At 46.4% G+C, this 27,905-nt stretch overlaps 1 protein-coding gene across 2 annotated transcripts in view; it reads left to right on the forward strand.

The window, feature by feature from the left end:
- The window catches only part of FOXO1 (forkhead box O1), a 94,082-nt gene extending 66,389 nt beyond the window's left edge, over nt 1–27,693 (forward strand). For both annotated transcript variants that reach the window (XM_086329265.1, XM_086329266.1), the window contains exons 2-3: nt 22,624–23,980; nt 24,446–27,693. In XM_086329265.1, coding sequence (XP_086185391.1) covers nt 22,624–23,958 — 1,335 coding nt within the window. In that variant the 3' untranslated portion in view covers nt 23,959–23,980; nt 24,446–27,693. The remainder of the gene's footprint in view (nt 1–22,623; nt 23,981–24,445) is intronic.
- The last annotated feature ends 212 nt before the right edge of the window (nt 27,694–27,905 follow it).

The following is a 27,905-nucleotide window of genomic DNA, read 5'->3' on the forward strand; positions in this document are numbered from 1 at the left end:
ATAGGGTGACAATATACAGCCTTGACATAGTCCTTTTCCTTTTAGGAACCAGTCTGTTGTTCATGTCCAGTTCTAACTGTTGCTTATAGGCCGTGGAATTATCATCAGAGCCTGTCTGAGGGGAGGAAGGGTGGGAGATTTAGCACTCCCTTAATCCTCCACTCTTGGTTTCTTCAGGATTAAATTAACAAGTATTTAAATGTAGGGCTTCTGTCTGCCGGAAGCCCTAAGCTTGTTAATACTTGAGTTTGCTCTGTGAGAGCGCAGGCCTCCTGCGCCACCCCCACCTTAGACCGTGCGGGAACTCGGAACACGTTGCCGTCTTCTGCCCTCTGCATTATGTAACTTGAAAAGCACCGTCCTAACCTGAAAAAAAGTCTGTTCGCTTGTTCTCTTTTGTGCGGCAGGCCCTCTGGTTTGCTTGGAGGTCAGCCTACGGAGCGCAAAGGCAGAGACCCATTTCCACTGCCAACCCTCTGGGCGCTTTCAGAGACAGGGAAAGGATAGGGTGACTGCCAGAGACAGTGCTTTAATTGGATGGGTTTCATAATTAATGTCTCCTTAAGTGAAGACTTATGTTTAATTTGCCTTTCCAGACCATTTGGTAGAAATTGCAGAGGAACGGAGGGAGAGAACAGCACGTCGTAGTTGGCAGGCAGAGCAGACGTGGAGGTGCCAGCTCCTTTGTTTAAAGGTGGCTGTTTTCTTCTTCTTCGGGGGTTTGAAGGAGGTTTGGTTTTTGTCCACTGAGCTATGCTGTAGGTGCAGAAGGGTAGCTTTGGGACCATCCTAGTAATTCTTCTGGTCCCTCCCTCCGTTCTCAAGTCTAACAAAAATGACATCACCTGACCAAGGTACCCGGCCTTGGAGAGGAGATGAAACTTGGGTACAGTGTTTAAAAACTTGCATTTGAAGGGGAAGATGAAAACTGTTCATGTAAATAACTGGCTTCCATTATTTGTGTGATCCTGCTGCTTGTGGATAACTGACCATCCACCACCTGTTGGTGCCCGGGGACCTTCTCACTCGACTCTGCTCTTTCTCTCTTTTCTTCTTTGTTCTGCGCTCTTCTTCCCAGGCAGAGGAGGTCAGGCAGGTACACGTGCGCTGGGGAAGGAGGTGGTGGAGAAAATTTGGAATAATGAGCCCTTCTGACTTTGGATTCAGCAATTTAGCATTGGTGCAGTAGGTGGAGTTATTCTCGGAGCCCCATTTTGAAGATTGCTGTGCAGAAACCCATCTGTGCTGCTGGTTGCCAACATTTCTGGTACAAATATTGTCATTTGCTCTTGAGGCAATCTGCTATTTCAGGCCTAGATGCAGTTTTGTAATATGCTGGGCAAAATAGTAGAGAAAAAAAATATCTTAAGTGGTGGTATAATCTTCAGTTTCAAAACACTTCAGCAATGTTTCCAGTAGAGGGTTTGTTCAATGCGTCTTCTTTTCTCCTTCCCTTGGCTTGTAAACATAATCTAAATTCACTTTTCTTGCTTGCCCTAGCCATGGTTTTCTTGTGCTGACTCTGCACCTCCCTGAAGGAAAGATGGACACTTAAGTAATATTTCTTTGAAATCTCAGCCTATGAAGGCTTAGCACCCGTTTCGTTCTCCTGATGAAAAAGTAGCTCGGCCAGAACTTACCTGATTAAAAAAGAAGTCAAACATGATAGCACACAACCTTTTCCCTGCCTCTGTTCTTCCCAGGCCCAGATGGTAAGCCACCTCTCACAGGACATCGGGGACAAGGCCCTTCTGCCGCCTGCACCGCGTGGGCATTCCCTGAAGGTTTTGAGGGTATTATCTCCCGGAAACCCCGGGGACGGAACCGTGTTCTTTTTCACTGGGCTCTGTCGTTAGGCCTTTCCTAGAGAGGGAAAGCGGGTCCTCTGGTAAGGAGTACCTTTCTTTCTGTTTCTGTGGCTTTCTCATTTTTTTCCCCCCAAGCCTGATGCATAGTAAGAAGTCCATTTTCTAGTATGACTCAGTGTACATGTGTACACATGTGACACAAGAGTTCTACAAAATAAAAAAGCTTTCTATTGTGTTAATTAAAAAAAATCGCTCGCCTTCACCCTCTAGATTGGTTTCACTACTTTGTGGATTGTGATCCAGATTTTTGAGGGCCTTTCCACATTTATTCTTAAAAGACCTTCATGTTGAAGTCACCTTGGAGTTAGAGGGGGAAGTGGATGTCTCTGTATATGGAAGACATGGCTTTTGGTCGTGGACCGGGAGGAGGGGGCCCACACTTCCCTTGGGCACACAGCCCCTTTTTGGATTGGTTTTATCTTACACATGAACTTATTAAAAGCATGTGCTAAATTACATGTTTGATGCCAAGTGAGTCCATGTGACATCCTAGCCAGGATAACGTTGAACTTTTCTGGCTATCTTGGTCATCTAGATTTTGCTTTCAGCCCTTGAAAACTGGCGGCTGCTTGCATCCACTTTGCTGGATGGGGTTTCAGCTCCTTTTCTTCTGCAGTAATTTGAGGTTCTCCTGACCTGTGGTCAGCTGTGAGCCAGAACCTTTGCTCCCATGAAAGTACATTCCACTGGTGATTTCCCGAGCAGATGTGATGTCTGCCCCCACCCTGGAGTCAGATGGCGTGTCAGAAAGGAGAAGGAATTTTAGGTGCTATCAGTGTTTGATAAGAAGTGATTATCCTTTCTCGGCCAGAGCAGAAACCTTGGAAGCGGGGGCAATCAGGCTGCAGTAGGGTCCCTCCCACAGAGTCGCTGGCTGGCCTGTTGGTATCTGCAGCCGTGATCTTGTAAAGACTCCATTGTGAAGCTGGCTGTGTGTGTGTCCAAAGGAAATACTATATATTAAAGAGGAAAGTGGGGGAGGAAAATTCCAGGAAATTGAAAGGTGAGGTTGACACGTCCTCATTCACTAACGATGCTTCTGTTTTTCTTTCTGAAAAAAAAACGATGATTTAAAATTTGATCTTAGAACACAGTGGCTTTTATCCATAACCATATAATTATATTTTTAATCATCCTTTTTATACTTATCTATGAAATAACATCATACCGTAAGTTGCCTTATATTATTTGGTGTTAGTGACTGCAAAGTACCACTAACACTGTGTTTCTCAGACTTGGCTGTCAGATGAGATGCTTGTTAAAAATATTCTGGGGCTTCACTTTTTCATCCTGTTGAATCAGAATCTCTTGGAATGACACAGTTGAGTTATTTTCTTAGAATATTAGAACTGAAAGAAGGAATGTTGGACATGAAGCTAGTCCAAGTGTTCTCAAACTTTGTGACGCTCAGTATTATAACTTTTTAAATTTTTTTAAAGATTTTTTTTGATGTGGACTGTTTTAAAAGTCATTATTGAGTTTGTTACAGTATTGCTTCTGTTTTATGGGGGGCTTTTTGGCCATGAGGCATGTGGGATCTTAGCTCCCCAACCAGGGATCCAGTCCACACCCCTTGCGTAAGAAGGTGAAGTCTTAACCAGTGGACTGCCAGGGAAGTCCCAGTACTAGGACTTTTTAAAATACAGAGCCCTGGGCCCCACTCTGAACTTGCTGAATCCCAACCTCTGAGCCACGGGCTTTAGGGCTTCAGTTTCCAACATGCTTCCTAGAAGTCGGCAGTCATTAGTCTGGAGTGGTAACCATTCATCATCTTTTCAGACTCCTTCAAGAAAGGTAAATTGGCTTGATGTGCTTGGTTATTGGGCTAGGAAATAGCAGCACAGAAATCCTCTTGTGCTGTCTATTGATTGACTCAGATAATACATCTCGGGTCCTGACTGGGTAGGTAAGCACTGGCAGTTTCGAGATGAGTGAGTGGGGTGCCTGCCCTTGAGGCATGTGGACTGTTACTCGGCCTTTCCAAAGGGTGAGGGCATGAGAATCTGGGGGAGCTTTTTCAAGCTGTGTCCAGTGCCATCCTAGCTCTCAAGTGGGGTCAGAAGGCATAGGGCACCGGCTCACCTTCGCTTACTGACTGCAGCTCCCTCCCTCTGGCTTTGGCTTACAACTGTATGAAATAGTCCCAGCATCTAGAAGTACACAGAGGCTAGTGTGGCCGGTGTTCCTGCCCAGGAAATCCCATGGGCAAAGAAGCCTGGCAGGCTGCAGCTCATGGGGCTGCAAGAGAGCTGGACACAACCGAGCGACTAAACAGCAGCAGTGCTCATGCCACCGCGCGGTTTTAACAGATGCCACCTACCTTGCTCCGTGCCTTCCTGTCTCCCCAGAGGCGGCTACTGCTTCAGAGGTGGGCTCTTGGCTTTCTTAGAGAAGCCTGTCCCCTGGCTGGGCTGATGTATGAGGGCCCATAAATCCTATATAGTCACCCCTCCCCCCCCCTTTACATTTATATAAATGTTGTCAATGTAGGTATCATTCTGCAACTTTTTTTTTTTTTTTAAGTCAGCATTGTGTGTGTGAGATTGAGCCATTGTTACTACATGACCTGACATGGCCCCATACTTAACAGTAAAATCAGGAAATTGAAGCCAGACAGCTTGAAAACCTTCTTAATGGAAAAAATGCAAGAAGATGTGGGTGGGAGAGAGTTTCTGTTGAATTTTTAGTATAGAACTTTGTCATTTATGGGAAAATAGTTGACTTGAATCAGGCACTATTTTGAATAGCCCAGTATCAACTTAATGAAAATTAATTGTGTGTTGTATGAAAAGTTCAGTGTTTTTATTTACTATGGGTGTAGTTAACTACAGTTTGGCTCCAGACAGGTGAAAGTTAAAATTTGTGGTATAAAACAGGAAGCAGATGGGGGCTAATTAAAGTTCTGTTGATGATAAAAAGGATGACTGATCAAGGAGCAGCTGGCTTCCCAATTTAAACACAATTTGTACAATTGTATGAGGACAGCTCTCCACAAGTTTTCTTGACTGTCTTTCCAAGGTGAAGGAATGTGTTTTAGCAACAAGTGTGAGGGATGTTGGACTCTATTTTTGTTCACTATTTTTTTTTAAATGCCTCCAAGCAGTTTCTCCTCCGGATTTATCCATGATGGAGGAAGGGGGTCACAAAACATAGCAGAGATGTTCTGTGGTGCTCTGTCCACTCCAGACACCTCTTATACTCTGGAAAAGCCCAAATGCCTTTCTGTATTCTCTGAGGACATGCCCAAGCACTTGATTTTATTTTATTTTCGTATTTCTTCCAGCACCCTCTCCTGCTGGGTTTCAGAATGTTGGTGCCCATGTCTCGCCAACTACATTAGCCTGGTGTGTCTATGTGTAAAAGTGAAAGTGTTAGTCACTCTTTGCAACCCCGTGGACTGTAGCCCGCCAGGCTCTTCTATCTGTGGAATTCTCCAGGCAGGAATCCTGGAGTGGGTTGCCATGCCCTTCTCCAGAGGAATTTCCCAGTTCAGAGATCGAACCTAGGTCTCCTGCATTATAGACAGATTCTTGACCATCTGAGCCATCGTGTCTGTGTGTGGACAAGGGCTAAGGAGTAGTTTGGCAGCTTGAAGTGTCTTTGAGCTTCTGACTTTGCTTGATCATACCCTGGATGACTTTCACCTCCAAGTGACAGCGTCTTTTGTTGCTGCTGCTAGTAATGGTTGGATCAACATTAAGACCCAGTGCCCAGGGATGTGTTTTGCCTAAAAAAACGCACCAGTGCTCGGTTTTCTTTGAGTTTGTGCAGGGTGGTGACTTGAGGTTTGCCTTGCCTCTGTTCAGCGGCTCGACGTTTGCTTGACATTTTGTGTTTGTTAAGTGCTTTGTGTGATTATCTCATTTTAATTCCTATGAAAAGTCTTTTGAAGTGGCAGCTGCTGTCCCCATTTTGCAGATGAGGTGATTAAAGAAGCATGGAGAGCTGAAGTGACTCATCCAAGGTCACGTGTTCACTCAGTGCTAGGACTGGCTTGTTAGAATCTGGTTTGTATGACAGCAGGCTCAGGTTCTTTGGCCCAGCCACCATATTTGACTGGTTTTGTTATAGAACTTGTTTTTTTCTACTTCCTGCTTAAGGAAAGAACTATTGTTTCCTGAAAAAATAAAAAATCCCAGGATATAGTTTGTGAACTTCACTTTATTTGACTATGAAAATATTTGTGTGTGTGTGTGGTATGATACAGGTCTTGACACTTGATATGAAATCAGTTTTTTTGAATGAACAAATGAAAGAGGAACAGGCAGAGTTTTTTTGGTCTTGCCCCCCAGAGGAAGTAGCTTTATTCTGATTTTGAAAGTTACATGTGCTCTTTCTTTTAACAACAGCAAAAAGACAATGTACAACTAGAAAGTAAAGATCCCCATTGCCTTCACCACTGAGAGACATCATTATGTTCGTTGAGATTGTCTTGTAGAAGAAATAGTTGACCATACAGATTCCATGTAACGGGCAGTGAAGATCACCGTTGATACTAGCTGCTGTACATTGATACGCACTGGAGGTCTCAGGGACATGATCGTTGGCATTCGTCAAATGTATGTAAATGAGCCCTCCAATCCTGGCTGCTGCTTCTGCCCAGGCTAGTTCTGCAGTAGTTCTGCTAACGCCTTGTACTAACTAGGCGAGCAGGTGTGCAGCTCCCTCTCCTCCGGACTGTGTTTCCATGACCCTGGAAACTGGCTCCCTGCTCACATCATGGTTCTTACCCAGTATAGTGTCACGGCCAGGGCTGGGGTATGTTTTCCTGACGTAGGAGACTTCTTAGGAATCAAATCATTTTTTCCATTCCCCTGTCTTCTGAACAATCGGCCTATCATGCTCTCCTCCTGTCATCTCCTCCCCTTCTTCCTCCTCCTGTACCTGGTGTTTGCCTTCCTTCCTCCCACAGAAGCATTCAGGAGGGGTGGGAGGGATTTGGAATTGAAATTAGAGTGGGCTCATTCTGGCCCCTTCGTAAGTCTGCCTTGTGTATTATTGAAGATGTTGGCTCTTACTGTGAGGTCGTGGGCGAGAGTCTGTGCGGGACCCGCAGTCTTGAGTCTCCTGGCCTGCTCAGGGGAGTCTGTGTCTCCTGCATCGTTCAGAGAGGGAGGCTTCAGCGAGCACCCGGGCTTCCCGGGGCGCCTGGGACAGCTATGCTCTTTGGGAGGCAGCTCAGCAGCTTTCGGATGGCCTGCCCTTCCACCCTGGGCATGATCCTGAGACCTCACAAGTGCACAGTACCCTCTGTGTGCTTCCTGAAGACGCTGTACCCGGCTCAGCTCCTCTCTGGAGTTAGGACAAAGCGGAGAGACACAGGAGATGAAATTTGTCCAGAGTCGTCTATACAGAGTTAGAGCCAGACCTTCACTCCCTTGACCACTGTCTTGCCAGTCGACTAGCGTTTCCCAAAGTGTGTGCCTGCCGCTAAACATTGGTTTCACAGCATGGTCTGTCAGGAAGTGTCAGAGACGTGGCGGGTGCACGTGATCACACCCACAAAACAAACAAAAGGTCCGCGTTAATGAAGGCTGTTGCGTTTTGCTTTGTGTTGCTTTCGTGTATGAACATGAAGTTAGCATATTAAAGGCTCTAAAAACCCTACAGTTGGGAGTCCAGTGTAAGTTGAGGAGTCCTTGCTTTGGCTCAGACGTTGGAGACGCTCTGCTTGGCCAGAACGTGCTGCTCTGTCCAGTGTTTACTCTGGAAGTGCTCCAGGCGACCTCTGTGGGGAGAGGGACACCTCACCTTTGGAGAGCTGGAGGAATAGAGCATCTCCCCTGGGGGTGGGGGTGGGGTAGAGGCTGGTCGTGGGGAGTCCTGTCTGTCACCTTGTCACTGTCAGCAGTTCAGCTGGAGCTGTGTGGAGCAGGACTTGAACCATAACGCAACCAGGATCAGCGCCCCAGGCCCTCGTGTCAGGGTTGTTAGGTAAAGATTCATAAACTGTAGCCTGGGTGACAGCTGTTCTGTTTGGCAAGGACGGGCTGCAGAAACCTGGACCCAGAGCAGCGTGCCGCTGCCTTTTGGCAGGTGTTGGACCAGGCCCGTTCCCCGAGGGAGGCCCTGTGTGTCAGCATCCCTCCCCCAGCTCGTCCTTAATATCCAGTATTCGCCTTGGCCGCTTTCTGTTGCTCTCTGGAGATTGCTCGTTTGTGGCGGGGGCGGGTGTGGGGAGCATGGTGGAGGTGCGAGTGGCAGATTCCGCGTCCTTCTCACCTATCAGTCAGCCCTCTGCTTTGGGAGAAGCAGAGCTTCTTAGCAGAACTCTTCTGTTTTGAGAGACATTGTTCCAGCCAGGCAGGAATGATTTAATATTTTGCACCGAAATCTCAAACTAAGGAAGCAAGTCCACCTTCTGAGACCTGATCCTTGGGCAGTATACTCGATGTTCTTTCCTTCCTTCCTTCGTCCGTCTCTCTCCCCCTGCCCCCTTCTTCTCCCCACCCTGCTACCCTCCTTCCCTGCTTTCTCTGGGTCTCTTTCTTTCTGTCTTAGTTTCTTTCTTCCTGTTTTCATCCTCACCTCAGCTAAGCTGTTTCAGGAGTTGAATGTAGATGGAAAGTTCACATAAAGTATTTTAAAATCCAAAAGATAGAAACTCTGAATCGGTGGAAGTGCTTAGTTTGGTTCTGTTTGTTTTCATGGGGAGAATAAAATGATCCCACAGGGAGCCACGGTTGGGAGAAAGTGCCGTGAAATAGATGGGACGTTAATAACGAAAGGTGTGGTGTTTCTCAGCAAGTGTTCCTCAGCGGCAGAGAGCAAGGGAAGCAGACGGAGGCCAGGGCCCCTGGGCTGTGGAAGAAGAAAGGGTGGACTCTGCTGAGGGTAGGGTTTTTATCCAGAATCATGTACTTGTATAATCAAATTCTGACTGGATAGTTCGCCATTGAACATTAAGTTGCCAAGATTTAGACCTTTTTCGTGTGTGTGTGGGTTGGGGGTGGTGGTGTGTGCTCCACGGTAATGGAGGTGATGTGTGATGTGTGGTGGAGGGAGTGTGTTTGGGGGGAAAACGCCATCTGTTTATCCTCACACCACTGCCGTCCAGCCACGGGTTGGTCTTGGCCCTGGATCTCACATGCACCCACCAGGGTACTGAATAGCTGAGTGATCTGTAGCAACTTTATCCCTGTTTATGTTGAACGGTCCATGGTTACATTGTAGGGCATTATTTCCTTTAATTTCCCTTTAGCCTTTCAAAACACCCTGAAAGATGTTATGGTTGAGCCTAGACAATGACCTCAAGAAACAAAAATAAACCTCTCAAAGAGTAAGAACGCCGTTCATATGCCAAATGTTGTGAACGATGGATAAAAATATGAAAACACAGCAGACTTCACGACTTTTAGAATTTGTTTTCAAAACAAATGGTCCCAGCTCCAGTATCCTGCCCTTCTCTGACTATGAAAAAAAAATCAGTCATATTTCTGAGATCATGCCATGAGTCTTAGAACCACCAAGCAGCGTTAGAATCATGAGAAAAAAAAAGCCCAGCAGCAGCTTTAGAGAGAAAGATGCATGGAGTCCTCGAGATGATGCTTCTCAGCCTTTCCACACAAGCTGCAGCCACCTCCGGTCAGCCACCTCCGGTTGTGGTGAGGTTGGGGTGATCTGAACCTTGGTGATCTGAACCAAGGACAGTTTTCCAGGTGAGGAAGAACCACACAAAGACAGCACCTTCCCGAGATACTTTTGCTAATCAGCAAGCATTTGTGTGCACATAAAAATACAGACACCCTCACATTCTTAAGTTTTTGGATAATCAAAAATATTAATATCTGCTTTTCAAGCGGGGACACAGTCTCCTCTTCTGCCGTTTCGTGGGAAGACAGGTTGGCTCGTTCCTCTAGGTTTCATGTCATAACTTTATTCCGATTTTTCACTTGATCTCCTGAGCATTGCATGTGGGATGAAACACAGGCTCCTAGCTCGTTTTTATTAATACAAGTCCCCTCCCATCTTGTTTCCCCCTCTTTTGGCGTCTGAACTCAAATACGGCCACATTTACCCCTTCTTTCTCTTCCAAACACATTTTTAGTGCTTTTCACAAACTTGTCTACGCACTGAGCATTTTAGTACTGTGATTCAGTAAGGTAAAACTTTTGTTAGGTTGTAAGTCACTTGCCCAGGAGTGTTCAGGTTTGGATTTGAATCCAGGTTTCTCGGGTTTTAGAGCTCGTTCTGTAGTGTGTGGTGCTGGTTTAGTTGCTCAGTCATGTCCAACTCTTGCGACCCCACGGGCTGCAGCCCGCCAGGCGCCTCTGTCCATGGGATTCTCCAGGCAAGAATAGAGTGGGTTGCCATTTCCTTGTCCAGGGGATCTTCCCAAACCAGGGTTGAACTCCTGTCTCCTGCATTGGCAGGCAGATTCTTTACCACTGAGCCATCTGGGAGGCTGTTACACAGTATGCCCATCACCTTCTATTTGTTTCTGCACTCACATCGAGAACCCCTTCTCCTTCATCCAGAGGTCTGACTCTCGCCTTTCTTCACGCCCCACTTCCAGGTCAGGGTCTTTCCTTCCTTGTTTCGAGCGTGTGCCTCCTATCGTTTGTCAGCCTGGGAGGCATGTGTTACTTTGCTTTTCCATGTACCTAGTATACAGTAGAGGCCCAATAAATACTTGTTGAATGGAAATGACATTGTAGAAGACCCTGATTTATGTTACTGATATGGAAATGGAAATGTTAATTTCTGAGGTGGTCTGGATTTAAATAGTTTGCAGTAGACCCACTTCAACCAAGCTTTGTTTGATTTCTTGATAAATTTTGGATGGAGTTTTAAATGATAAAAATGAAAGTTAGAGTTTATCCTCCATTTGTATTCGCAATAAAAATGACTGATTTGGGTCCTGTGATATCCATGGTACCCTGGCCCCCTCCATCCCTCCAAGAGCAAAACGGCCCTGGTATCCACTAGGGCAGAGCTGACCGGACACGTCCTGCTCCAGCCCTGACTGGCCTTGTGGTCCTTTTGAAACAGTCGGGTGTCTGTGTAATTAAATAAAAACACAGATAACCCAACCTTGAAGACTCTTGTAAAGAAAATATTTTGTTCTAAAATTTCATGCTACTCCTGCTTAATTTATGGCTACTTCGAGGACCAAAATAGTTGCCCAATGTATTGGCGCCTATCTTCATTAACTGTTTGATAGAAATGTATCATGGACTTTCAAAATGGTTAAAATACAAAGCTTCTTACCTTTGGGGTTAGAGGTGCAGTGAAGAGTGAGTGTTTCAAACTTAGTTCACCTGCTTAAAATTCTAATCTCTCTAACAGTCTTAACTGGGTTTTCAGAATTTGTCTCAATTAGTTTTCCAAGTAGTTTAAAAAAATAGAAAGGAAATAAACTAATATCAAAGACACTAACCTGTTGTTTAGAACAAAGTGAGAGGAGTTGAAATTAGACTTATCTCACTGCTCATAGTTTAAGTGTCTAATAATGGGCCCAACAAAATCCAGAAAATCTTGCTTTTGTTTTAGATGATCAAAGATTTCTAGAAATTGAAATTTTTAGCATCTTTCACATTTTTAATAATAAATATTGTGTTTTCCCAATGTGCTGTCACTACCTTTTCACCATGCTTCTTTGGGTTATATGATGGTAAAGTAAAGGGCGTCACCTACCTGGCTCAGATTCATATGCAGAAGAAATGGCCTAACTTGGACATGAGTATAAACCTTTACTCTTCTGCGAAGATCCTAATACTGAAGCATTTTGGCAAATGCATAGTTTTAACAAAGTGGAGGAAAGGCACCCCGAATGTACTAACATACTGTGGTGAATTGTAGCAGTGGTTCAGAGTGAACTTGAATTCAGTAGCTCAGAAGAGATACAAAACTTTTGTGCCCTGTGCAAGATTCCAGCCACAGTGCTTGCTATTCACAGTTCGTTCTGGGCAAAATTCAAAGTGATAAAATTGAAAACTGAGCACTAAAGTTCCAAAGAGGAGTTTAAGGTGTACCACCACAGACTTTGGGCTCGGGCGAGAAGTTCTCATTCTCCATTGGTTTGACTCACCTTAAGAAAGTGAGTTCATATAATCATTTATTCATTCTTCCTTTGTCCATTTCCCTCTAGTATTTAAGATAGAGCTTAACTGTACAAAATTCTCTCCTTGCTTTCTCAACGCAAAACAATGCATATGTGAAGCCAGGGCAGTTGAAGAGATCAACACCTCCTAAAAATGATATTCAGAAGTAGCTGTGAGGTTTTGTCTTTGGAGGTTTGTAAACATAGTCTTATGCTTTTAATTCTTGACTCTTGACTTTGTCATTCATGTTTCTAAAGAGGTTATGAGTTCAAACTGCAGTGTGAGAGTAAAAGGTTTAGTACAAGGAGAGCTTTCCAGATGGGCAAGGTTTGCAATCACTCAGCTGGGGATCCTTTTTGTTCTACTTGGGTTTCCCTTGTGGTTCAGCTGGTAAAGAATCCGCCTGTGATGCAGGAGACCTGGCTTTGATCCCTGGGTTGAGATCCCCTGGAGAAGGGAAAGGCTACCCACTCCAGTATTCTGGCCTGGAGAATTCCATGGACTGTATAGTCCAGTTCAGTTCACTTGCTCAGTGGTGTTCAACTCTCTGGAACCCAATGGAGAGTCCTTGGGGTCGCAAAGAGTCGTACACGACCGAGCGACTTTCACTTTTCACTTCACTTTGTCCTACTTGACTTTCTTTCTCTCTTCTCTCTGGAATATGGACCAGTCTAACTCAGGCTAAGCTCAAAAATAATGGAATCCACAGAAGTCCTAGTAGGATGTCCCCAGGTCATCTAAATCAGGTTCCAGGGCAGACTCAATTTGGAGCCTTCCAGCCCCCTGAGCCCAGGAAGGTCTTGGTGAAGCACATTCTCCGAGAGCTGGCCTTAATCTTGACCTGAGGCCTGACTTAGGCTGCAGGTCCTTGTAGGCATCCCTTAATAAATGTGTTACTTCGGGTGGAGTGTCAGTGACTGTGCAGAGTGAGGGGACCGCTTCTGGGGCTCCTTCTCTGTTCAGTTGATGCACAGTTTTCCGATGTGAAAATGCTGTTCACAGCATAGGTGACAGACAAGAGCGGCACCGTGTTGCGGCAGGAGCACCTCGGACAGATGCTGCTCAGGTTGGGCGCGAGCCTCATGCACGGACAAGCTGTGCTGGTGAGAAGGTGCGGCTTTGGGGGTGGACACATTATGAAAGGCCCCGAGGGACCCGTATATGTAGGCACTTAGGTAACTTAATGGAAAGCTACATTTCTGATGTGTTTTGGGGGTTCTCTTGGGGTCTCTTGGAGAAGGAAATGGCAGCCCACTCCGGTATTCTTGCCTACAGAATCCTGTGGACGGAGGAGCCTGGTGGGCTGCTGTCCATAGGATCGCACAGAGTTGGAGACAACTGAAGCAACTTTGCATGAATGCATGCATTGGAGAAGGAAATGGCAGCCCACTCCAGTATTCTTGCCTGGAGAATCCCAGGGATGGGGGAGCCTGGTGGGCTGCTCTCTATGGGGTCGCACAGAGTCGGATACTACTGACGTGACCTAGCAGCAGCAGCAGCTTGGGGTCTCTGAACTGGCATGGGTCCTGCTGGTGCTGACGAAGCCTTTGTTGTTTGGAAGGAAGGAAGGTGTGGGGAGTAGGGCTGTGATCTGTTCACCGAGGTGGATCCCTGCCGTCTGCAGGGTGTGGGGACTGCTCTGGCTAGCCCAGTCTCCCATGGTGGGTGGAATTTTGCTTTATCTTAAAGTAAATGGGTCCAGTGTTTTTGCTCGTATTGGGTCAGTCAGTGAATATTTGTAACTATTTGAGTTGGGACAAGCTCTGAAGAATTTTTTTGGGGTGGCCCCACAACAATGTGTACTTAAGAAATCATTGTTGCTTTATTCCTTAGCCAGAATGATGGCCCGAAAGCTGGTTTCAAGGTTCTGTATAGCTCCATTGCAAATAATGTGTGGTTCAGAGTGGCATATTTTATTGCAACTTGCTGTTCATTTTGCAATCTAGATTTATCTATTTTTATAGATTTATCTAGATTATCTATTTATCTAGATTATCTATTAACTCAGATTTATCAGATTTATCTATTTTATAGATTTATCTAGATTATCTATTTATCTAGATTATCTATTAACTCAAATAGATTTATCATATTTGAGTTCCAAAATAGGAAAAAAAAATCCATATAAACCTAGATTTTGTACTTTGTAATTCTGTTTACTGTGTGTACCAGCTCTTCGTAAGTAGATTATGCATTCAGTGGATTCATCTTTTCCTAGCATTTTGTAGACAGTGAACATATTAACATATTTAGGGTAAAAGGCAATTGAAGACAGTACATCCTATCTGTGGGATATTATCCTGCAGATTCTAATCTGTCCCAAGTTTCAACATCGCCTTTACATTCGTAAAGCTTTTTGTTGGTTCTTGTAAGCAGTTTAGGTGCACACCTTGGATAAACATTTACTTAACATGAACAGGTTTAATGGGCTCATCACTAACTTTGACCAAATACTTTGAGATTCACTTAGTTCTGTTTAGAAGAACTTAAGATGGATCAAACTCATGCTATATGAGGTTTCACTGTATGCCCGATTTAAATTCCTCACCAGAAGAAAGTAAATCCTAACGTATTCTTTGTTTTTTGGTTTTTATTTTGTTTTGGCTCATTCTGGTAGCCAAATATGTAAGGTAGTTAATTGCATTTGTAAAGCAGCGTGTTTATAAAGCCATTGCAGATTCGATAAATGGTATGGCCTATAAAATAGACAAAGACTTTCATTAGGCAAATGGAAAAATCGCTTCAACAAATGAGTTTCCTCTTAATATTCTGTTCTGGTAGGGCCTTATGTGTTTGAAACAGTCATTAGGCAAAAGCAGCAAAAAAAAAAAATCCCTATTCTGGGCAGTTAACTAAAAAGACCTTTCAGAAAGGAAGGGGTCCTTCTGGTCAGCCGACAGGCAAAGTGGGGAGTGGTGGTTCCCCGCCATGGACTTGGCAGTGCCCTCCGGCCCCTGTGCCTCCCTGGGGAAGCAGTGAGTGGGTTAAAGGGCCGGGGCTGCCTGCTTGCTGCACTAGAACTAAATTAATCCCAGGAGAAACCAGCTCTACTTTGAAATCCTTAGTAGCCGACACATCCTCTCCCCACCCCCATCCCCCTTTTTGAGGTATTTAAGAGAGTTTTAGCTAAATGAAATTGAGTCTCTGTATATCCACCCCTGGGACCTTGTTAGCCAGGGGTGATGACGTTCACCTGAGAGTTGGCCTTGTTGGCTCCCATGGCAACCTCCAGCCCAAGCGTGTGACTGTGGGAGGTGGTTTCTGTTTTCCAGGCTTTGCTTAAGCAGGGCTCCACGTCAGCCGCTCTTGGGGAGACTGTACCTGGACCAGGGGTTCAGGTGCATGCCTCGGCATCTGGAACAGAGGGAGGTGCCTGCCTCTGAGGCTCCGAGCTCACCTGGAATGTTGGGGCTTTGCCTCTTGGAGTTCGTAGTTTCTGCTTGTGTGTAGAACACAGGACATGGCGTGGCATGGGTCTTCACATCCTGAAAATCAAGGGCTGTGCCCTTCCTTTCATGAAATACAGCTTTCTGACACACAGTTTGCCTCTAGGGCACAGCACGGGGAAACACTGTGCTTCTTTTCATTTACGACCTTCGGAGGAGCCAAAGCTTGGCATAGTTTTAATATCATCAAGTAAAATTTCTGTTCCATCCTGAAGATTTTTCCTTAAGTCCTCAATATCTGATGTTAGTGGCTGAAGATTTGCCCTGAAACACTGAGGCTTCTGGCGAATACAAGCTTATTAAGGATCAGGCCAGTTGTGGAGCATCGCCTGGTTCTCTGTTGCAAGGCTTCCTCTTGGCCAGTGTGGGAAGAGACGAGGAAGCAAGTTCCCCTCTCCTATTTGCCATCCCGAATACAAGCTGTTCATCAGCCAGCAGTGTGCGCGCCTCTCTCCTTGAACAACCTCGCAGACGACACAGGTTCTGACAGGGATCACCCCCAAAGCTGAGCGAGCACACTAGTTAAACGATCCAGATCTCTATCTTTAAAGTCCTCTTAAGGGGCGAGAACAATTTCTCTGTCAAAGAAGGGTCGCAGCTCGGTTGCAAGGACATGGAAACAGCCTCAGGAAGGCTGGCTGCCTTGTTGAACAGGAAGTCTGTGATGAATGGTTTTTAATCAAGTTGTAACCATTCATGATGGCCAAAAAAATTCCTGTTTACACATCCCTTTACTTCCTATCACAAAATAGCCAACCTTCATTTCCCCGCTTTGTGCCAGGTGACTCTTTGAGCACTCTCCGTGGAGAGGGTGCCGTTCCGTCCCCAGTGACCCTGTGTCATGGCGCTGCTGTGTCACGGGTGTCAGGACGTGGGGAGACCTGGAGCCCACCGTCCGACCTTGGACTCCGCCTCCCCACTGCCCCCGAAAACCTGAAACTTCTGAGATGTTACATTTGCCTTTTTGGTTCTGTTTCACATGAGAGCATAGTCTGCCATATGCTTTTTTTTTTAGTAGAAGCTGATGTAATGTAGTCATATTTTCCTTCCTTTGAAGTGATTTGAGTCAGAGATAAAGCTGCTTTTGGAGCTAAATGTGCACCTATAGCCTTTGGAGAATGTGCAGCTGAGATTGGTTTGGTCTAGGGGAGGGCCATTGCATGCCCTTGACTCTGATTTTACAGTTCGTCTAGGGCTTCTGCACCACGTGGTTCCTGCCTTTTGTAAATGAGCTTTCCATCTGCATTTTAATCTTTCCGAACTCTATTTTCCCTAATACAAAATAAGGGTGTGAGGACAGGTGACCTTCCCAGGACTTTCCGGCTCACAAGTTTAATGAGGCTGTGAGGCCTCTGTCCACAAAGGTTCCTGGGGAAGCACGAATCCTAGTGCAGACTGGGGGCCACTGATTGCAGGCAAGGAGGGCAGGTTTCGGGGAGGTGAAACCAGCTTTCCAGAAGAAGAGCTGGGTGCCGGAGCCTAACGTGAACACGTGTAGTAGATCAAGCCCTCCACAGCAGATCTACCATTACAGCACTTTCCAAAATTGAATGTACATGCTTCGATTGGTAACATAAGTCTGTCACCATCACCTGTAAAAAAGGATGGGCAAAAAGGTCACGTTTCCTTCTGTTTGCAAGCACCATGCATTGCTTTACAGAGTTGTTTTATTCTCATCTCTGACGGGAGCTCTGCTGAACAGAGATTACTCCCACTTTCTCCTTGGTTTGTTTTTGCTCTTGGAAGTGCAGGAAGGGATTTGTAAAAAGCGAGGAAGCAGGAGGAGGAGCCACGTCCACGCCGGGAGCCTGCGAAGGCATCGCACACACGGACAGAGTTCACAGGAATTCGATAAAACGCTCTGGGAAAGATCTAGTTTGTCTCGCATTTTTGAAAGAATTTCTAGAATTTCTGGAACAACAAGTCCATTTAGTCATGTGTCCCAGCGTCTGGGTTTGAAGTTCTCTTTGTCTGGCTGGCCGGCTGTTGTTCACACCCACCCTCCCGTGGAGGCAATGGGCAGTTCTGGGCTGTGCGGCCTACTGAGGGCCTTTCCATTCTCCTTGTGGGTTCCCACAGCCTCTTTGCACACGCTTTCCCCGAGGCAACACTCACGTCTGAAATTCACACTTAAGCTGCTCTGGTTTCCTGCCACGAAGAGTAACCAGTTAGAATTAAAAACAAATCATATTTTGTAAATTTATTACTCGTTGAGGCAGAAAACAAGCTTTCTAAACTAGTATTTGTAAACAGAATTATTTCCGCTCCCTCAAGGATGCACACAGGTAACCTCAGTCTTAAGTAATATGTTCCTGTGATTCTTCTTAATGATGGTGAAGCCAAAACATGGTTTTTCCAGCCGGCAGTGGTGGTGCACGCAGAGACATTTTGCAGGAGATTCTTTTTTTGAGTCTCAGTGCTCCCATTTTCAAAATGGGGCCAATGATAACCTGCCTTACAGGACTCTTCCAAGGATAGAATGAGACATGATGTATTGAAAGCGGTTTGTAAGCGCTAAAGTAAAATCCAGGTGTAAAATATGAAGGCCCAGGGGATCCTGAGCAGGATGTATTCAGCTTTAAGTTGCTGGTTTTGTTTTTGGTTGAACACAAAGACCAGAGTAGTCTTAGAATGCCCAGCAGAAATTGGGGTGAAGAGTGGTGGCTGAGAGGTGATGGTCTCATTCTCATTATAAAGGAATAATTTAACTATTATAATAATCTAGTTATAAAGGAATAATGAGAATGAGACCGATGTTTGTAATATGCATGAGTTGCTGAAACACAGCCATTATCCTAATCAAAACAGCGGCTGATATCGGTTGAGCTAAGGGCATCTGTTATCTCATTTAATCTTGAAAACAGCCTGTAAATGTAAGATCTGTTCATCTATCCAGTAGATGCTTCGGTAGTAGAGCTGTGAGGGTACGGTGCCCAAGAAGACAGCCCAGGTCTCCAAGCTCCTGGAACTCACAGGGTTGTAGGAAGCCAGGCAGAGCAGAGTTGTGCTTGTGGTGAGCAAACCAGGCCGTGTGTTAGCTGCAGAATGGGATGGGTTCTTGGGAAATGCTTTCAGAAGAAAGAGACAGTCGGGCTGAGACAGAAGTGGCGGGGTGGGGTGGGAGTGGTGACCTTTGGCAGGAAAACATCAAGGCTCCTGGACAGTCTTTTGTACATTTCCTGTCCTGAGTGGCCATTTAGGTGGACTGGTTCCTTCCCCAGGTAGATCATAGAACACCCAGAAGGCAGACTCTGTGAGTAGCTCCTTCTGACGTCCCTCACTGTGCCCAGCATAAATCAGCCCCAGTGTTAATGAAAGTTACTTGGCATGAAGCGATGCACGAATGGACAGAGAAAAGAAGTGGATGGCATGACACCTTCCCTGTGATATTTTTGGGACGTTGGTCAACAGCCGTTCATTGAGTGTGTCTTGTGTGTAAGGCGTCTTCTATGAGCTTTGAGATAAGATTAAAAAAAAAAAACCCTTACCCTTCAAGAGGTGTGGAATCTGGTCTGCAGAGGGCACGGAATGAACCCGTGAGCTAGAAACAGCCACTAGAGCAGGTTGAGCAAGCCGGGGCGCCCTGGCTGGGGTGCAGCGGGTCCAGGGTGCCGCTGCCCCATAGACTTGCCTCGACGCTCAGGGTGGCCAGGCACGCAGATGGTGAGGGAGGGTCAGGGGACAGGCAGCCGAGGGGCACATGCAGCGGAGACGACAGCTAGTGGCAGGGGAGTTGCTGAGGGCTCCTCCTCTCTGGTGGTCTCGGGCGAACATTCGGGATCTGGGTGAGCTGTTTGCAGTGCGCGAGCGCTTCTGTCTTCACACCCTGCCTCTCTCCTCACGTGATACTCGTTCCCAGTTGAAGCTCAGAGCCCTGTTGGCTGCGTGTGGCTCTCTGCCCAGGTCACGGGAACCACGCTTGCCCCACCTCGGCCGTGTCCACTGCGTCCTGCTGAGATTTGCAGACGTCACATCATGAATTGATGTTGTTCAGTCGCTCAGTCGTGTCCGACTCTTTGCAACCCCATGGACCGCGGCACGCCAGCCTGCTCTGTCCTTCACTATCTCCCGGAGCGTGCTCACACTCATGTCCATTGAGTCGGTGACGCCATCCAATCATCTCTTCCTCTTTCGCCCTCTGTCTCCTGACCCAGGGATCGAACCCTGGTCTCCTGCATTGCAGGCAGATTCTTTACTGTCTGAGCCACCAGGAAGCCCAACATCATGACTAGAGACATGTATTTTTTCAAGCTTTACCTACTCAACATCTCCCACTCCAATTCCTCCCATTGGATTATCATAGCTTCTTTAGTGTCCTGCTGGCTATGTGAAAAACAGGAATTTATGTAACCAGCCCTGCACAGCAAACCTTTTCCTGTTTGGGGAAAAATTTTTTTTAGTTGTTGGTAAAGTTAGGAGACAGCTCTGTTACTCAAAGAGTGACCTGAAATGTCCTCTTAGGAAAGTATGTAGCATAAAGTCTTGGTAAGTAAGGGGTTGCTTACACCCCGTGTGCACCCCCACGCGCGCCCCCCCTCCCCCATTTTTGGTAAGCCAGTGTGTGTCTTGCCCAGTTAGTGAATACTTCCTGGCCTTTTTTTTTTTTCTTCCTGAGCTTCTTAAAGATTCCATCTTTAATGGAAGTGTCCCCCAGTTGCAGTTACAAATGATCTGACCTAATTATATGTATCATAGAGCTGTGTCCCCCACCACCAGCCCCTGCCCCCCAGGCTGTACAGACAGCCAGGAAGCCACTATCTAGGAAGATCTTCCCCCTTCATCATTAACCAAATGTGACAGGGACAGGAGTCAAGCTTCCTTTCCTCCAGAGATTCCATCGTAGCTTATCTGTGTTTCTATTGTGTTTAAAGAACAAGATAGTCATGATGGAATATTGTGCAAATGCCCAGACTTCCAGCCTGTACAGACTCAGTTCCAGGTCTGCCCCAGGAGCAGGCCTGTTTCTTTGAGGAGGAATGTAGAGGCTGGGGGGCCGTGTGTGTGTGTGTGTGTGTGGAGGTTGGGGGCCAGCAGGGAAGCACTGTGTGTGTGTGTGTGTGTGTGTGTGTATGTGTGTGTGTGGAGGTTGGGGGCCAGCACGGAAGCACTGTCTGTGTCTGTGTCTGTGTCAGTGAAACCTTCCCCGTAGGGTTTGGAGAATCTGACGGGGATGGAATAGGATATGCGGGAGATGCAGCTCCTGGCCTCTTTCAGGGGCTCCAGTCTGGATTTGGGGTGAGGTCTATAGGCGGGAAGAAAGAGGACAGAGTCTTGGGAACAGAAGAAGCCCCACCCCACCACCCACGTACATGCCTGCCCAGCATCCAGCCTGGAAGCCCCCTTCCAGGGCCGTGACCGACCCCGCTCGCCTGGGCCTGGCCGAAGGGCTGTCCCAGGGCTGCTGTGTTGCAATCCTCGCGTGGAATGTAGGACAGAGGGTCAGAGGGCATTTTGAAATGTAGATTTCTCAGCCTTGACTGTCTGGACCCATTCTGACTTCTGCGTCTCCTTTTAGAAAGAGAGATTTTTATTTTCTTTTTCTTTCTCTTTGTTTGTTTTTTATCTCCTTTAAATGAGAGAGATGGTGAGCTCATGGTTTGCGTGGAGCCCCGGCCGGCTCCACGTGCAGAGGCTCTGTTCTGGCACAGTAATTGGCACTCAAGCATCTGAGTCCCACAGCGATGAGGATGTGGGCGCTGTGGCTGCATCTCTGGGTGACCACAGATCCAGCCAGAGCCGCTTCGTGGTCGGGGAGAAGGGGCCTCAGGGGTCCCAGGGGCTCACTCAGCGGAGCTGGGCATCCATTTGGCAGAGGAAGCCAGAGACGTGTGGGGGCCACGCGCTCAGTCCTGCTCCGGGAGTCCAGGACGCCCGGAACCTGCTCCAGGCCCTGATGACAGAGAGCACTGAGTGCACAGAGAGAGAGGCTGCTGCGTGCCTGTCCTGCGCTGGGGCCGAGCCAGCCGGGCTGCGCCCTGCTTCCCTGGAGCCCCTCTTCCTTGTCCACAGCAGGCTGTCCAGCTGCCGGCAGTCTCACGCTTTACCCAGGACAGGAGTCGCACTCGGGCTTCCTCCCTTACAGCCTGGCCCCACCGCTTCTGCTGGGGCCTGCGCTGTCTTTGGCTCCTGTCGCAGTGTGTTTGGAGTTGCGGGTTTGTGTTTGTAATACCACTTAGCTCCTACCCACAACCCAGTGACTAGGAGGAGGGGAATGGGCTCAGAAAGGGTGGTGCCTTGTGCCCTCCCGCCAAGGTGGGATCTGATACCTTCTTCCCACCAACCATTTACCATGGTGGACACTGGCTGAGCTCCTGACATACCTTGTCTCGTTGGACCCGTGGAACCAGCGCAAAGGGGGCTATAAAGCACGTGGGGGCCAGGCAGCTTCCCAAGGTTTGTAGCCAGTGAGTAGCAGAGCTACCCAGGGGCTCAAAGTTGGTTTTTCTGTCCTGACCATCCTGGGGGTTGTATATGTCACGACTTAGTCATGGAGCCATACTCAGTGGATCAGAGCCACCAGCTCTCTGCCCTTTCCACCATTCCTTCCCTCCCAGGGCAGCTTTTTGGCTCGAGTAGAAGCTGGGAAGAGAGGGTCGTGAACAGCACTTGAATTTAAGTCTTTTTTTCCTTGGTATTTCAACTTTCTAAAATTAAAATCACAAGCACCGCCTCGTTTTCCTTCTATTCACCTATATCTGCCTAATGGACTTTAAGAACATAAATGAACCTAGGTCTTAGCTAGTTTTCAGGGTTTTGAGTCTTGACTGAGGATATAATCTGCTTGCTTTCTCTCTTGTTGGTGATCACGTGGACCCCATAATACAGAACTTCTCACTTCGTGTTAAGTGGCGCATGTACCATCCCCAGAGAACTTGCAGTAGTTCTAGGGGATGATTGGATGGATAGGGGTTTTGATAGCACTGTGTTAATGGAGTAGTATTTGCATCGCAAATCTAAGTGGTTTAAAAACCAGGTCCTGTAATTTCCATGGAAAATAGAGCTATGTAAAAGAAAGTGTTTATAATAATGCCTGTTTAGTTTTTTCCCCTTGTTAAATTAAAATACAGATACTGTTTTTAAGATACAGTACTACTTTACTCTTTGGAGCTGTCTTGTAGTGATGGTACAGATCTGTACCGTAAACTTTGAAAACATGACTTGTCTTCCATGTGAGACGTGTCTTCCATGTGAGACATGTCTGTGTGTAATATTAGGTCTTCAGCCAGAGCAGTATTTGTATTTCTGACGTGGTGTTCTGCTTTACAGAATTCAATTCGTCATAATCTGTCCCTGCACAGCAAGTTCATCCGCGTGCAGAATGAAGGAACTGGAAAAAGCTCCTGGTGGATGCTCAATCCAGAGGGAGGCAAGAGTGGGAAATCCCCCAGGAGAAGAGCCGCATCCATGGACAACAACAGTAAATTTGCTAAGAGCCGAGGCCGAGCTGCCAAGAAAAAAGCATCCCTGCAGTCGGGCCAGGAGGGTGCCGGGGACAGCCCGGGATCGCAGTTTTCCAAGTGGCCCGCAAGTCCCGGCTCCCACAGCAATGACGACTTCGACAACTGGAGTACCTTTCGCCCTCGAACCAGCTCGAACGCTAGTACCATTAGCGGGAGGCTCTCTCCCATCATGACGGAGCAGGACGACCTGGGAGACGGGGACGTGCACTCAATGGTGTACCCGCCGTCTGCCGCAAAGATGGCTTCTACTCTGCCCAGTCTGTCCGAGATCAGTAACCCTGAGAACATGGAGAACCTTTTGGATAATCTCAACCTTCTCTCGTCACCAACGTCATTGACTGTGTCCACCCAGTCTTCCCCGGGCACCATGATGCAGCAGACGCCCTGCTACTCCTTTGCACCGCCAAACACCAGTCTGAATTCACCCAGCCCCAACTACCAAAAATATACATACGGCCAGTCCAGCATGAGCCCCCTGCCTCAGATGCCCATGCAGACGCTGCAGGACAACAAATCGAGTTATGGAGGCATGAGCCAGTACTGTGCGCCGGGACTCCTGAAGGAGCTGCTGACGTCCGACTCTCCTCCGCACAACGACATCATGACGCCAGTCGATCCGGGGGTGGCTCAAGCCAACAGCCGAGTGCTCGGCCAGAGCGTGTTGATGGGCCCCAATTCGGTCATGCCGGCCTACGGCGGCCAGGCCTCTCACAACAAAATGATGACCCCCAGCTCCCACACCCACCCCGGACACGCTCAGTCGACATCCGCAGTCAACGGGCGTGCCTTGCCCCACGCGGTAAACACCATGCCCCACACCTCGGGTATGAACCGCCTGGCCCCGGTGAAGACAGCTTTACAAGTGCCTCTGGCCCACCCCATGCAGATGAGCGCCCTGGGGGGCTACTCCTCTGTGAGCAGCTGCAATGGCTACGGCCGGATGGGCGTTCTCCACCAGGAGAAGCTCCCCAGTGACTTGGACGGCATGTTTATCGAGCGCTTGGACTGTGACATGGAGTCCATCATTCGGAACGACCTCATGGACGGAGACACGTTGGATTTTAACTTTGACAACGTTTTGCCCAACCAAAGCTTCCCACACAGTGTCAAGACGACAACACACAGCTGGGTATCAGGCTGAGAGTGAGCAAGCGAGCAAGCAGGTAAGAGCACCCCGATACCAAAAGACCTTCTGAAAACAGGACTTAAAGAGAGGAGCCCAGTAACTTGCCTTGTATCTTCCAGGGTCGGGACTTTTTTATTTTTATGTCAGTCGGCTGCCCCTTGTAGAGGCATCTTTTATCATTCATTCTTTGCCCTTTTTGCAGCTTATAAATTCTCCTCTGAGCCGAAACATAAGGAAGCTTCCTCTAATGGCTTTAAAGAGTTTCTTTTGACAGAAGGCTGCATCTTCTTAGTAACTCTTCAATAAATGAATACATTTGATACAAATCAAATGCTGAAGGGGTTTTTAAAGTGGAATTTTCTCCCATTGAATGATTTCAGAGCTGTTTGAGAAAGCCCAACCCCCCCCCCCCAAGTATGTCTGTCATCCTAATATGTTAAGTTGAATTGATTTTCATTTGGTTGTTTTCAATGCTTGTATGTGTGTATGTGTTTTTTCCTAGGCTACACTTAAAAGTACTTCAGATTGTCTGACAGCAGGAACTGAGAGAAGCAGTCCAAAGATGTCCTTCACCCTACCTTTTCGTTTTCTTGATTTAAAAAAAAAAACACACACAAAACGCATTTCTTTTTTCCTTTCGTCAGACTTGGCAGCGAAGACGCTTCCTGTACAGGATGTTTGCCCAGTGTTTGCAGGTTATGTGCTGCTGCAGATAAGGACTGTGCCATTGGAAATTCATTACAATGAAGTGCCAAACTCACTACACCATATAATTGCAGAAAAGACTTTTGGATCCTGGTGTGCTTTCAACTTTTGTACATAAGCCGTAGCTACAGAATTGTATCTGTGTGCTTTTTTTTTTTTTTTAATATTCATTTTGGTCCAAGGAAAGTTTATACTCTTTTTGTAATACTGTGATGGTCTCATGTCCTTGGTAAGTTAAACTTTGGTTTTGTACTACCTGTGTTCTGCTGAACTGATGAATCACAGAGAACCAAGCTCTCCGTTCTACAGCTCCACTGGACAGCTCTGCATCTGTTCATGGCACCGCATAATTCACAGGAGAACCAGTAGCCTGTTGTCCATCTGCTGAATTAACGGACTTATCAAAACTGTTTTGGGGGGAAAAAAAAGACTAAACTCCAGCCTTGTACAGGTCTTTTCTATTTTTTTTTTCTTCTTCGTTTGTTTATTTTGTTATTTGCAAATTTGTACAAACACTTTAAATGGTTCTAATTTCCATATAAATGATTTTTGATGTTACTGTTGGGACTTGAGATCATTTTTGGAATAGATACTGAACTGTAATGTTTTCTTAAAACTCGAGTCTACCTTTGTTACATAGTCTGCTTGTAAATTTGTGGAATCCCAGACATTTGAAGCAGCATTCGTGATTTTCCTTTTGTATTTCTAACTGGACTAGTACTAATTTTATACATGCTTCACTGGTTTGTATACTTGGGGATGCTCCTTGGTGACGTTTTCTGACTAATCTTAAAATCCTTGTAATTAGTACTTGGACACCCAACATTTCTGGCCCTACCTTGGCACGAGAGTGATGTATAGTTACGGACATTTTGCGTTTCACGTTGAGAACTTGATTTGTTTTTGTGTATGTGTTTTACAGAAATCCCATCTGCTTCTGCTGTCCTTGTGAACTAGGCATCCCTGCCCGGCATTGAATCTTCTGATCAGTGCCTGTATGTGCTTTGTTTCAAGTACTCCTGGGGGGAGGCTGTGTAGTATTTGGAGATCAGAAGGGGAGACCCACCTCCAAAACAGTGCTCCTTTCTCAAGCTGGGGTTTTGATCAACTTAACCTTTTTGAGTTGAACTTCAGCAAAAGTTTTGCCTCGTAACGCTGTGCTCTTCCTGGTCTAGGCGGGTGTTGGCTTTGTACTTGTGGAGAATTGTGTCCATACTCACTCTTCAACCCCCTTCCCCTTCTGTCCTGCACATTACTTGGTGCACTGTGGAAAGTGAGGTTGAACGGGGGAATTTTTAAATTGAGTGATTTTTAAAGTGCTTGGTGTTCATGATTGCAGATGGCTACCAAAGAGACTAGCACTTGCTTAAAAATTCGGGCACTAAATTTGAAAACCGACAAGCCAGCAGTAAGTTATACCTTTGAATCTATTTAGAAAGCCATTGCATTAAGAATTGGAGAGTTTCTTTCCCCTTTAGCAACCCAAACTATAATTATGGTCATTATGTTGTAATATTTTCCAGTTATCTATAACTGATTAGACCCAAGTTAACTGGCTTTGCATCCCATTTAGTCCATCAGTGTTTTCAAGTCGTGCGGAATGCCCAGAGTCAGCACAAGGAAAGGAACAGGTGCGCAAAAGTGTTCCTCTGGCCTTCTTGAGGAAGCTCTGATTTCTGTGGACCTAGCCCACATCACACTGGCTTTGTCTTGCCCAAGAATTGCATCTCTCCTGGCTTGGTTTTTTCTCCAAGTTTAACAAGAACACAAGTTTTCTGGATGGATTTCCTCCAGGAGGCAGGCTGTATTGTTTACTTTCCACAGTGACTTCTACACTTTTGAAAATTCATTAAACAGCCACCCCTCTAACCATCTTCATTGTTGGCCACTCCAAAATAAGTCTGGTTTCAGAAACCCTGGTTCCTCTGACCGGTGCCCCCTGTACCTGCGCTCGGACTCATTGGGGCCACAGTTCTTGTGTTCCCCTCTGTGACCACCACTTCCTGCCCCCCAGGCCAGCACACACCGAGCCTCATCAGGCCCATTGTTCACTGATGAGGCAACTAGCTACAAAAGAAAAAAAAAAAATCACTGTTCAAATCTTACTACTTCATAGAGTGACTTTTAAAAAGATGTTGCTTCTTCTTGAGTCTGTGTAAATATCTTTTTTTTTTTCCCTTCAAATTTTGTGTGTGTGTGTTAAAATTCTAACAGGAATCCTGGGTAGCTCTCCAGGGTACAGTGAAGTTCAGTGAAAGGCACCTTGTCGGTTTTGAAAACAAACATTATGTGACCTCTGGTAATTCTTTTTCTGTACGAATACTGACTTTCTGGAGTAATGAGTATATCAGTTATTGTACATGATTGCTTTGTGAAATGTGCAAATGATATCACCTATGCAGCCTTGTTTGATTTATTTCCTCTGGTTTGTACTGTTATTAAAAGCATATTGTATTATAGAGCTATTCAGATATTTTAAATATAAAGTATTGTTTCCGTAATATAGACGTATGGAGTATATTTAGGTGATCGATGTGTTACTTGGAAAGGTCTGCTTTGAAAAACTGACAAAGTCTAAATTAAAATCCCAGTGAGCAGTAAATCAATGGAAGGTCCCAAGAAGGAGGAGAAAGACACTCAAAATGGAAACAGTTCCCCCAAAGTATATGATTTGGACTTAATTCAGCTGCTGGATAAGTGTTACCAATCTCCCCACCCCCACCCCTCTCCCCAGCTGAATGATTACCGAGTAATCGTTCAGTAAAAGACGCAGTGTGGTTTATGTAGACAAAACAGCCTAGCATTACTGTTGGCCTCCTCCCTGAGGGGGGTGACAGCCTGGCGGCCTGGCCACGTTCATCCCATCCAGACGCAGACAGACCCCGCACCCTTGGCCAGTCGAGTTTAGTACCCGTGCAGATCCTGCGTTCCCGCTCCAATACAATGAAAAGTGCCTGATGATGCTGATGTACTTACAGACACAAGAACAATCTTTGCTATTATTGTATAAAGCCATAAATGTACATAAATCATGTTTAAATGGTTTGTTGTCGTTCTTTTTTAGTTGTGCAAAGTAAGCTCTTTATTAGGTTCTTTTTTTTTTTTCCCCTTCTCGTTTAGCTATCACATGAGTTAAAACCTTGGCAGCCACAGTGCCATGCTTAATTCATATCTGGTGTTTCTTTGGTGAAGGGGGGTCGATGTGGAGACACTCCCTCTGGAAGCAAACTATAGTCCCCGAAGGTTGGAGAGCAAGT

This window comes from Bos grunniens, chromosome 12 (genome assembly GCF_055505025.1).
Source record: "Bos grunniens cultivar Pamir isolate PY7600 chromosome 12, Bosgru_T2T1.0, whole genome shotgun sequence".
Taxonomy (NCBI): Eukaryota; Metazoa; Chordata; class Mammalia; order Artiodactyla; family Bovidae; genus Bos; species Bos grunniens.